At 47.8% G+C, this 12,796-nt stretch overlaps 1 protein-coding gene across 1 annotated transcript in view; it reads left to right on the forward strand.

The window, feature by feature from the left end:
- The window catches only part of SENP6 (SUMO specific peptidase 6), a gene marked incomplete at its 3' end in the record, with an annotated part of 259,644 nt that overhangs the window by 175,714 nt on the left and 71,134 nt on the right, over nucleotides 1-12,796 (forward strand). Inside the window, 2 exon segments of the mRNA XM_082250891.1 lie at nucleotides 4,449-4,675; nucleotides 4,841-4,953. Of these exon segments, the coding sequence (XP_082107017.1) occupies nucleotides 4,449-4,675; nucleotides 4,841-4,953 (340 nt within the window).

The raw sequence follows: 12,796 nt of genomic DNA on the forward strand, positions 1-12,796 counted from the left end.
GGTGAAGTGTTCAATACTTATTTTTCCTGCTGTATAGGAGCTCCCCTGTGCCCTAAATGGGCTTGTCAAAAAGGAAACCACTCCAAAATGCATTGTCATAGTAGCAAGACACATCCTCCCATCTCCTGACTAAACTAAGAAGCTCTCCTATACCTGCATGCAGCATACACGCTGACACACAGCTGCTCTGCATGATAAAAACAGCCTATATCCAAGATTTGCATCCACTGCAGGCCTCACTTCTGAATCATTTCTTTCCACTGCCAAAGTAAGGGCTGAATTTCCACTGTTTCTACTGCCCTGTAAGTTCTCTCTGCATTGCCATTATAGTTAGTTTAGCCCTTTCGTTACCATTCCTATTTACATTGCTGCTAATTCCAAGGCTATTTCCTGTGCTGTGTCTATTAAATGGGGACTGTTTAAAACTCCTACCTCCTCACCTCTTTCTTCTGGCAAATAGACCAAAGAATGTTGAAGCTAGAATTGCAAATTGTTCTGAATCACCTCTTGTCCCAGGGAGTTGTACCAGTACTGTCATAGGACAAGTTCAAGGGGTTCTACTCAAATCTGTTCATGGTACGAGATCTCAACTGGGGTATCTATCCTTGACTTAAAATTATCAACAAATTCCTTCACGTTCCAAAGTTCCATATGGAATCAGCAAGGTTACTAATTGCCTCTCTGAGAGCAAGGGGAGCACATTGCATCAGTGGACATCTTGGAAGCCTATCTACATGTTCCATTTACCACCCACATCAGATTTTTCTTTGCATTGCAGTGGTGGCTGACCATTTTCCATTTGTTGCACTGCCTATTGATCTGTTCTCTGCTATCAGAGTGCTGTCAGAGATCATACTATTGCTTGCCCTTTTCAGAACTCGGGGCATCCAAGTGACAGGCTGTATGGTCGACCTTTTCCTACAGGATGCATCACCCTTGCAACTCTCAGCGAATGTCAAAAACACAAATCAACCTACAGTCTTTGGCTGGGTGATCATTAGCCTAGAGTCTAGGGTCTAATTCTAGATATGTCTCAGGCAAAAGTGTTCCTTCCAGAAAAGAAGGTTCTAGAGCTTATCCTTGACGGCTGAGATCCAAAAGAAATCCCTCCATAAGAGTTCTGTGCCTAATGGTTTCCTCAATTGAGCCAGTAAGTACCCTTCCTCCAGTTCCATTCAAGAACTCTCCACCTAAACATTGTCAGCATGGAAAATGCAGACCCTTTACCTGAATCTACCTATGCTTCTATCTCCCCAAACAAGAAATTCTTCGTCCTTGTGGATCATCACTTCAACTCTGACAGTGGGAAAATCCTTCCTCCCCAAATATTAGTGTGTTCTTACAACAGATGCAAGTTTGGTGCAGGCTGTGGAAGAGTCTTCCTTGACAGTTCAAAGGACATGGTCAAGGGAGGAGGCCAAACACTCTCCATCAGTATTTTGATGTTTAGTGCTGTGGGGCTGTCCCTCCAGCACTGGATCCACGTTCTAAAGGGACACCCAATTTGGCAGCAGTCAGACGATGCCACCACACCACAGTGGCATATATCCTCGATCAAGGGGCAGGAGGCATCTGGCTGCCTTGAAAGAAGCAACCAGATTTTTCTTGTGAACATAAACTCCTGCCCAGTAATTTCTGCAATTCTCATCCCAGGGGTGGAAAGTTGGCAGGCCAATGCTCTCGGCTGCCACCACCTGCACCAAGAAGAATAGTCTCTTCATTCAGGGGTGCTCTGCCAAAAATGGGACTCTGTATGTAGACATCCTAACCCCTAGACACAACAAGTTACTTCTATTTGTATGCAAAACCATGGATACTCCAGCTCCTGGCCTTGGACGCTCTAGGTATCCCTTGGTCTAGTTCAGGTTAGTTTTTGCCTTCCCTCCACTGAGCATTTTACCTCACCTGTTCCACAAAAAAGAGAGCGAAGACGGTGACTCTTCTGGACCGGAAGAAGCTGGTAAATAGATGTACTCCAACTTCTCTCAGCGGCAGCTCCCTGTCTAAATGGATACACAGCTGCAGCTCGGCTCAGTACCCCCATTGCAAGCTACTTGCTGTGGGAGCACTCAAGAAGAGGGAGGGGCCTGGACCCGAGAAGAGGAGGATCTGGCTGTGCTGCCCTGTGCAAAACCACTGCACAGAGGAGGTATGTATAATATGTTTATTTTAATAAAAAAAAAATAAGAAAGACTTTACAATCACTTTAACATCCTATGGAAGTTTCCAAACAACAAGATGGCTGCGGTCCTCGTGTGCAGTGATGTCACGTGTCCAGGTTGAACGGAAACTTGTTTGGTTGTTTGGAAACTTCCATAGGGTATGCTTGAATTGACCTTCTACTTTGTGAAGATTTTTTTTATAAATATTGAAATACCTTTTATGCCTTGTTCATATATGGACACTCTTTGAAGGACTTTTTTGTTAATAGAAAGAGCTGCATTTTTTTTCTTTATAACCCATGGTGTATGAATAAGTTGCCTGTGTCTTCTACTGCACTCCAAAATATGGAATTTAGAGGGATCTCGAAATTTCTGTTATTTAATCTGCTAATCTAGCTGTTTGTGCTTGGTTTAGAATTTGATGTGTTTATGTACAATGTTTTTACAATATTTATAGACTTAATATGGCTTTACTGGACGACAGCAGTGTGTATTTTATATATTTATATAAACTTTTGTCTTTCTGGATAGCTGATCTACAGTGCCTTGCAAAAGTATTCACCCCCTTTGCATTTTTCGTGTTTTGTTGCCTCACAACCTGGAATTGACATGGATTGTTTGAGGATTTGCATCATTGAATTTACAGAACATGCCCACAACTTTAAATATTTTTTTAAATTGTGAAGCAAACAACAAATAGCACAAAATAAAATTGTGAAGCAAACAACAAATAGCACAAAATAACAGAAAAAGTCAATGTGCAGAACTATTGCCCTAAAGTCAATACTTTGTAGAGCCACCTTTTGCAGCATTCACAGCTCCAAGTAGCTTTTGATAAGTCTCTATAAGCTTGCCATATCTTACCACTGGGATTTTTGCCCATTCCCCCTTGCAAAACTACTCCAGCTCCTTCAAGTTGGATGTTTTGCACTTGTGAACAACAATCTTTAAGTCTGACCACAGATTTTCTATTGGATTGAGGTCTGGGCTTTGACTAGGCCATTCCAACACATTTACATGTTTCCCCTAAAACCACTCAAGTGTTGTTTTAGCAGTGTGTTTGGGGTCATTGTCCTGCTGGAAGGTGAACCTCTGTCCTAGCCTCAAATCACGCACAGAGTGGTACAGGTTTTGCTCAAGAATATCCCTGTATTTAGCACCATCCATCCTTCCCTCAACTCTGACTAGTTTCCCAGTCCCGGCTGCTGAAAAACATCCCCAAAGCATCATGCTCCCACCACCATGTTTCACTGTGGGGATGGTGTTCTTTGGGTGATGTGAGGTGTTGGGTTTGCGACTGGCCAAAAAGTTCAATTTTAGTATTATCACACCAGAGCACCTTCCTCCATACATTTTGGGAGTCTCCCACATGCCTTTTGGCAAACTCAAAACGTGCCATTTTGTGTTTTGCTAAAAGTAATGGATTTCTTCTGGCCACTCTGCCATAAAGCCCAACTCTATGGAGCGTATGGCTTATTGTCGTCCTATGTACAGATACTCTAGTCTCTGCTGTGGAACTCTGCAGCTCCTCCAGGGTTACCTTAGGTCTCTGTGCTGCCTCTCTTATTAATGCCCTCCATGCCCAGTCCGTGAGTTTTGGTGGGCGGCTGTCTCTTGGCAGGATTGCTGTTGTGCCATGTTATTTCCATTTGGTTGTGATAGAATTCATGGTGCTCCTGGGGATCATCAAAGATTTGGATTTTTTTTATAACCTAATCCTGACTTGTACTTCTCAACAACATTGTCCCTTACTTGTTTGGAGAGTTCCTTGGTCTTCATGGCAGGGTTTGGTTAGTGGTGCCTCTTGCTTAGGTGTTGCAGCCTCTGGGGCATTTCAAAAAAGGTGTGTATATGTAATGACGGATCAAGTGACTCTTAAATTGCACACAGGTAGACATCATTCCACTAATTATTTGACTTCTGAAGGTAATTGGTTGCACCAGAGCTTTTTATGGGCTTCATACCAAAGGGGGTGAATACATATGCACAGGCCAATTTTCTGTTTTCCATTTCTAAAAAATAGTTTTATGTATATATTTTTCTAATTTCACTTCACCAACTTAGACTATTGTGTTCTGATCCATCACATAAAATTCAGATTAACAAAACATTGAACTTAAGGCTATAATGTAACAAAATAGGTAAAAAGTAAAGGGGGTGAATACTTTTTCAAGGCACTGTACAGATAATGTACCATGTAAAATCTAGTATATGTAATAAAGTCGAAAGAACTTGCTTTCCTTTTTGACCATGTGTTTTTCAAACAAGTTTTTTCTTCTTTTCTAGATGTGGAAGAACAATTTATTGTCTTAATCCTTGATGAGTCCCTAAACGTGGGAGCAAATGCTGTTTTCGAAAAAATTTTAAATGATATTGGAGTGAAAAATTCAATCCCAAATTTTTTCTCAAAAATTGGGTTCGAAGAAGCTAACCGAAGACTCGTAGCCTTTACAAAACACTTGGAAGAAACTCCTCCTCACAATTCAACCTCAAAAGACCACACGGCAAGAAATGTAAATTTTTTTTTTTTTATTATTGTGCTTTTTCCTTGTATATTCAAGCTGTGCATTACTACCTTGTGTTTAGCCAGTTTTATTAAAATATAAATCCAACTGAGACAATAAAATTTCATAAAAGCTATTTTTAGCAGAACACTGACAGCTATCTACTTGAAACAGGTGGTCTCGGAAACCCGAATGAAGCTGCGCAATTCTACAACACAGTTGAAGTTTTTTGATGATGAAGATGAAGCTGGTGACACACACAGTGTCTTTGTTGGTCCCATTGAAAAGTATGTACTTGTTTACCAGTAAGAATTGGTGATTCCTAGAAGTTAGCTTATAGAATTGTATAGAATATGTGTAAAGTTATAGGTAAAAAACATGGCAAGCTTCTGACTGTAGTTGACTATACTTGGCAGAAGACATAAATGTCTATGATGTAGTAACAGAAATTCTCCAAAAAATCAGTCAATAAGAATGTCACAGTAAAGCAATGTGGTCGTGCCCGCATATGTAAACAGTGTTCGCACCAAACGTGCGATAGTATCGCAAATGTTCTAGCTGGAGCAATAGTTCTAGTGCTAGACCTCTCCCTATAACTCTAAAATAGTAACCTGTAAAAATTTTTAAAGACCACCTATGGAGATTTTTAAGTACCGTAGTTTGGCACCATTCCACGAACATGCACAATTTTAAAGCATGACATGCTGGGTATCTATTTACTTCATCTTTAAAATTTTAGCTGAAGTGGGTTATATATTGTGTTGCATTAAAATTAAAGTGTATTTTTTCCAAAAAAACAAATTGCGTTTAAAAAATAGCCGCGCAAATACTGTGAGGCATAAAAAAATTGCAACGCCATCCATTTTATTCTCTAGAGCCACTGCTTACAAAACATTTATATATATATATATATATATATATATATATATATATATATATATATATATATATATATAGAGAGAGAGAAGTAATTTACTAGCAAAAAATTGATTTCTCTTCCTTTCAGTTTTTTTCCAGCTAGTCAGGAGTAAGGACCTAGTTCCTTGCTGGGATCTCTGGTCCTAGCAGTTTTTTTATTTTTAAACAGATTTTTTTCCTTTCATTATTTTCTGTGAGAACTACAATCAACTGCTGGGCTGGGCGACGGACTGGATTTTCTAGATTCTTATGGTCTCCCTAGTCTGAACAGCAAGCAGGATCCGACCTCAGCTCGGTGCTAGGTCAGCCGCTACTTGGGAGCTGGCCCAAGGCTTAAACATCTCGCGAGGACGCATACAACCTGGTCACAACCTGAGTAACAGCATGCTTCTGGCCCGCAGCACCCCCATTCCGATGGTGCGGTGGTCTGCCTGAAGTGGTGCCCACCTTGTTTCACGGTATGGTAAGTAGTGTCCCCCCTCTCCCCCTTGCGGGTTTTGGGGTGGACGTGGGCCCCTTTCTGGGACCGGGGCACCCCTAAGTTCCCCTCCTTCTCCCCAGCCCCTCTAGGGTCACCGTGAGTCTTCCGTACCCCCTGGAGGTTCTAAGCTTGCTTTTGTCATATGCTCTGAAGGGGGGCCTCCTTTGGGGCTGCTGCTGGCTGGTTTCTCAGGGTGCACACCAGGGGTTACCACAGAGTCTTTTGTTACCCTGGGGGGTTAATGACCTTGGCAAGGGGGTCCTAAGGGTTCCCGGCTGTTGTGTTGGGCTGGGGAAGTGGATGGCTGGGCTGGACATGGAAAGACCCGGCCGAAAATTTAGGCCTCGGCTTTGCGGCCTACCGGCCGGACGCTATTTAGGGTGGACCCAGTGAGAGTATCCGCCCACTATCCCGTTGTTCCTGGGCGGTTGGCTCCAGCAGCCTAGGCGCCCTTAGAAATTTAGGCCGCGGACTGCAGCCTACTGGGTCTTGCGGCCGAGTAGGCGCCTCCAGGAAGGGGGGGGGCGGTCTCTGTTGAGTGTCCTTTGCCCGCCTGCCCCTCCCCTTGAATGGGATCTGTGCAGGTGGGCCTCCACCGAAAAATTTAGGCTGTGGCCTACTAGGCCATTCGGCCAGCTTGGCATCTTCCCTGCGGGGGGGGGGGACGGACGACGACAGAATGCCAACATTTTGCGTAGAGCACTCCCCTCCTTTAGCGCTGTGGACCCTCTAGGGTACCTTTTAAGGGGGCCATTTATTTTCTTGCTGGCCTCTATGGAGGGGTTCGGAGGGCGACCCCCTTTTTTTTTTTTTTTTGCAGGGTCCAATAGGTTGTCCATCCTCTCTTCCCTTGTACTGGACGGTGGTCACCACGGATGCCAGCCTGTCGGGGTGGGGAGGTGATTTGGACACAGATTATGTTCAGGGGGTCTGGACTCTGGAGGACTGGAACTTCGGGCGGTCAGACTTTGTCTGGTCCATTGGACAGTTCAACTTCAGGGGTGTTCCGTACGGATTCTATCAGACAATGCTACAGCCGTGGCATATGTCAATCACCAAGGGGGCACAAAGTGTCCTTGCGGCTTGAGAAGTAGCCTGCATTCTAAGGTGGGCGGAACATTTCGTTCCAGCTCTCTGCTGTGCATATTCCGGGGTTGGAAAATTGGCAGGCAGATTACCTCAGTTGACAGGCCTTGGACCACGGGGAGTGGTCTTTTCATCCGAAAGGTGTTTCAACAGCTGTGTCTCTGGTGTGAAACTCCCGAGGTGAACCTGTTGGCCTCTCGTCTCAACAGGAAGGTGCAGAGATTTGTGGCAAAGTCTCAAATTCCTCTAGCTGATGCCACAGACGCACTGGTGGCTCCTTGGGGCCAGTACCATCTGATATACGCCTTTCCCCCTCTCAAACTTCTGCCAAGACTTCTGTGGAGGATGGAGGCAGAAGGAACTCCCGTCATTCTTGTGGCCCCAGACTGACCTAGCTGGACTTGGTACGCAAATCTAATGCGGCTGGTTGCCAATGTCCCTTGGCTACTCCTTCTGAGGGGAGACCTGTTGGCCCAGGGGCCGATCGTCCATCCTGCTTTACAGTTGCTGGCTTTAATAGCTTGGCTGTTGAAAGCCAGGTGCTGAAGGGTAGGGTGTTGTCGGACTCGGTGATTCCTACGCTGTTAAAGGCTAGGAAATCTACCTTTAGGAAGATTTACCATTTACCATCTACCATCAGAGAGATCAGCCAAGACGGTAGTGCAGGCCTATTTGATCAAGGGTCTGGTTTCTCCTTTCCCTGTTAAAGGTGCATTCTACACAGGTGCTTAGGGCTTCCTGGGCCTTCTGTCATCAGGCGTTAGTGATGCAGGTTTGTGCACTAACTGGTCGTCTGTGCACACTTTTGCAAGGTTCTCGGGGGGGGGGGGGGGGTCTTGGCCTGTACCTCCAGGGCCCACCTGCTGATCGATCCCGCTGTGGAGTCTGGGGGTCCCCCTGAGGGTCCTAGTTAACTCTGCAGGCTGCCATTTTCTTGTAGGCACATGTGCTGAGGAGATCGGTGGCCATCTTGGTACACCCAGCACGGCCATTTTGCGGTTGATTCTTCTCCTAGGAATCCGTACGGGAGTTCCTGGAGGCGTTGTTCTGTGGGTGGAGCCTCTCCCTATACCCTGGGCAGTTTCTCAGCTTATTTCCTTTTGGATCGAGCTTGCTATTGACAGTGCAGATTTTCTGGGGTCTACTGCTGCATCTTAGTACAGGGAGTCTGGGGGTCTCCCTCTCTCTCTGCTGGGGGTCTTCAGCGCGATTGCCTGACCTTTGGGGGGGCGCTGCAGCGCAGTGAGACTTTAAAAAAAAAAATTTCTGTCACTTTTTCAGCTTTTTGCTGATGGTACCCTGGTGCAACATGGACCCTACAGATCATGTGTCCCTACCTTACCCCCTTGGGGAGGCCACAGGGCCCTCATCATACCAGCTGTCTATCAATGCAATTTCGGTGGTCCTGGAAGCGTTTGTGTCTCGGGTGGAGGCCTCATCTGATACCTCAGGTTCTGAGTATGACTCAGCCACCACAGATGCGAGTCTCCCTACCGGGTCCGCTACCTCACGCCCTGTCTCCGCTGACAGGATGACTTATCTACCTCTGCTGCCGAGCAAGATAAGGCGCTGGTGGACGCACTAGTTGTTTCTGTGCGTGAGACCCTGAAAATGGAGGACGCAGCTACGGCTGCGACTTGGGTGCAGGTTACGTTTGGCACAAGCCATCCAGAGCAGAAAATGTTTTTTCCTTTCCTGCATATTTTGACAACATGCTGAAAAAAGAATGGGACCGCCCAAAGCATTCCCCTGGGTTGCCTAAGTGGATTGCTAGACGCTATCCTTTTGAGGAGTCCCTTATAAAGAGGTGGACCCTCCGTTCTTGAGACTGAATAAGGCTACTGTTATCCCAGTGGAGGATTCCCCGTCCTTTAAACATTCGGAGGCTAGGAAGGCGGAGGCTGTGGCCCGCAATATGTACTCCCTGGCGGGGTCTGCACTGAGACCGGTGTTTACGGTGGCCCTTGTCACGCACACGTTAACTGAATGGGCTAAGTTACTACGCCGTGACCTGGAGGGAAAACGGGTTCCCTCTGACTTCGAGGAGCTTTTGGACCAGCTGATGCCTAGTCCACTGGACCGAGTACCTGCAGGGTTGTCCAGTGCACATTAAATCGGACAATGCCACGGCCGTGGCTTATGTCAATCGCCTTGGAAGTGGTGAGCATCCTTCATTGGGCGGAATGCCCAATGCTGTTCACATTCCAGAAGTGAAAATTGGCAGGCGGATTACCTCAGTCGACAAGCCTTGGATGCGGAGGAGTGGTCCCTCCATCTGGAGGTGTTCCAGCAGTTGTGCCTTCGTTGGTGCACTCTAGATGTAGATATGTTGGCGTCTCGGTCAACAGTAAAGTACAGAGGTTTGTGGCCCGCTCCCGGGACCCTCTGGCGGATGCCGCAGACGCGCTGATGCCCCGTGGGGTCAGTATCAGCTGATGTTTGCCTTTCCTCTTCTCAAGTTGCTGCCAAGACTGCTTCGCATTATGAAGGCGGAAGGGATTCTGGTCATTATTGTGGCTCCGGACTTGCCTCGCTGAGCTTGGTACGCCAACCCGGTCAGACTAGTCGCACACGCTCCTTGGAGACTTCCTCTCAGGGAGGATATACTGTCTCCAGGGCCAATCTTCCATCCTGCTTTACTGTCGCTGGCTTTGATGGCTTGGATGTTGAAAGCCGGGTGCTGAAGGACAGGTGATTCCCACTCTGCTTAAAGCGAGAAAAGCGACTTCTAGGAAGATTTATCATCATACCTGGAAGTCGTATATTGCATGGTGTGAGTCTCTTGGGGCTCCCCCTCGATCTTTCTTGGTGGCTCGGATCTTGGCTTTCCTTCCACCGGGAGTTGATCAAAAGCTGGCCTTGAGTACTATCAAGGGTCAGGTCTCGACCTTGGCAGTTTTCTTCCAAAGGCCATTGGCCACCAATTCCCTGGTGCGTACCTTCATCCAGGGGGTGTAACACTTCGAGGGATTGATTGGTGCTGGCAACTGGGTGGTGGCTGACATAAAAGCACCCCCTATCTTCCCCTGCCTCATCTGTCTCATCAGATCCTGAATCTGGTTCGGCCGCTGCGGACATGGGTCACCCTGCTCGGTCTGTGACCACGCACCCTAAATCCTCCGATAGTGAGGATGATTCCTCCGCTTCTGGAACAGAGCACGAAAAGGTGCTGGTGGACGCACTGATTGTATCTGTGCTTGAGACTTTAAGTTGGAGGACCCAGCTGCGACGGAGGCACAGGTTCCCTTTTGGCACTCGCAAGCCATCCAGAGCAGCAAAGGAGTTGCCTTTTTCCTCCTCTTTTGACAGAATTGTCACTGAAGAGTGGGGACGACCAAAGCGTTCCCTTGAGGACCCTAAGCGACTTGCTAGGCGATAAACCCTATGAGGAGTCCCTAAAGTGGACTGTTCCCCCAGTGGTGGACTCTTCGGTTTCCTGAATAAACAAGGCAACCATGATTCTGGTTTAAGAGTCCCCGGACTTTAAGGACCCTGGCTAACAGGATGGCGGAGGCTGTGGCCCGCAATTTGTACACCCTTGTTGGTTCGGCATGGGGACTGATATTCACCATTGTCCTGGTGTCTCAGACTCTGATGCGGTGGGCTAAGCTTTTACGCCTTGACCTGGAGGGGGGAGTAGCTCCCCCCTGCCTTTGCTGAGCTCGCGGACCAGCTGGTCCAGGGGCTGCAGTTTATCTGTGATGCCTCTTTGGATGCAGCTCCCTTAGTGGTTCGGCTCTCTTTTTCGGCAGTGGTCCTTCGATGTGTGTCTTGGCCCAAATGCTGGTCTGCAGACCAGACTTCTAACAAGGCCTTCACTGATCTTCCCTTTCAAGAAGATCGCCTGTTGTTTGCTACCCTGGATGACAACATTAAAGGTCTCACAGGGGGAGAGTAACTTTCTTCCGCAGGCTACTGAGGGCAAGACATTCATAGATGTGGGCCGCCCTCCTCGTCTCATAGGAAGTTGTTTCGTCCCTCAGGGTCGCTTGACAAGGGATCGGAGCCCTTCGGGGCCTCCACGCAAACTTGGTCTGGCAAGTCAAGTGCGGGCTTCTCCAGACCTGTGGACAAGGCCCCTTGAGCAGGAAGGTGCGCCCCCACCTTACAAGAACAAGTGGGTCCACAAGGTCATTCGGTCCGGAAACAAGATTGAGTTTTGTTCTTACCCTCCGGTAAGGTTCTTCTTTTCTTTACGGGTGATGGTTTCCGACTTCGGAAAGTTTTCAGGGGTTTTACTCAAACCCGTTTACAGTCCCCGGGAAGGAAGGCAGGTGCGTCCAATTCTGGACCTCAAGATGCTGAACTGTTTTGTGTGGGTGCAGAAGTTCAGAATGGAGTCCGTTCGCACGGTGGTGGTTTCCCTGCATCTAGGGGATTTTCTTGTCTTCGTCAACATCAAGGACGCTTACTTTCACATTCCGATATGTGTCGGTCTCCAGCGTTTCCTCCTCTTTGCCGTGGGAGAAGAGCATTATCCGTTTGTGGCGTTACCGTTTGGTCTCGCCTCTGCTTCTTGGGTCTACACGAAAGTGTTGGCCCTGGTGCTTGCCCTGTTATGCCAATGGGGGATGGCGATACTGGGCTACTTGGACGTCCTCATTCTGCGAGCGGAGTCTCGTACTTCTCTGGTGGAAAACCTAGAAATCACCATACAAGCTTGCAGAGTTTGGCTGAATTCTGAATTTTCAGAAGTCTGCTCTGGTTCTGTCCACAAGCTGGACTATCTGGGTCTGACTATTATCTCGGCCTTAGCCAGGGTGCTCCTTCCTCTGGACAAACTCCAGAACCTACAGGCTGAAATTCGTTTCCTGCTGTACAGCAGATGGTAATCCCTCCAGACTTGCATGCGGGTGCTGAGCCTGATAGTGTCTACCTTCGAGGCGGTTCTGTTTGTACAGTTCCATACGCAAAGGAGATTCTGGCAAAATGGGAAAAGTCTCCGCAGTCTCTCATTCCTCCCCTTGCAATGAACATTGGTCACCACGGATGCCAGCCTCTCTGTTTGGGAAGTGTCCGCGGCAAAAATTCAGCTCAGGGGTTCTGGACACGGGAAGAGTCCAGAATACTGATCAATATCTTGGAACTCAGAGCGATCAAACTGTGCCTGGAACATTGGATGGTTCGTCTATAGGGATGTCCAGTGCGTATTCAATCGGACAATGCCATAGCAGTGGCTTAGGTCAGTCACCAGGGGGGCACGGGAAGTGCCCCGGCGGCACTGGAGGGTCCTGGCATTCTAAGGTGTGCAGAACGGTTTGTTCTAGCACTCTCTGCTGTGTACATTCCCGGGGGTGGAAAACTGGCAGGCGGATTACCTCAGTCGGCAGGCGTTGGACCAGGGGGAGTGGTCCCTTCATCGGAAGGGGTTTCATCAGTTGTGTCTCCCTTGGGGCACCCCCAAGGTGGATCTGTTGGCGTCTCGGCTCAAGAGAAAGGAGCAGAGGTTTGTGGCTTGGTCACGGGATGCTCTGGCGACACCACAGACGCGCTGGTGGCCCAGTGGGGTCAGTTTCATCTGATTTATGCCTTCCCGCCTCAAGCTTCTACCAAGACTTCTACGCAGGATCAAGGCAGAAGGGATTCCAGTCATCTTAGTGGCTCCGGATTGGCCTCGCCGGGCTTGGTACGCTGCTTTGGTGTGT

The sequence above is a fragment of the Pelophylax lessonae genome (genome assembly GCF_965119305.1).
Source record: "Pelophylax lessonae genome assembly, chromosome: 3".
In the NCBI taxonomy this organism is placed as follows: Eukaryota; Metazoa; Chordata; class Amphibia; order Anura; family Ranidae; genus Pelophylax; species Pelophylax lessonae.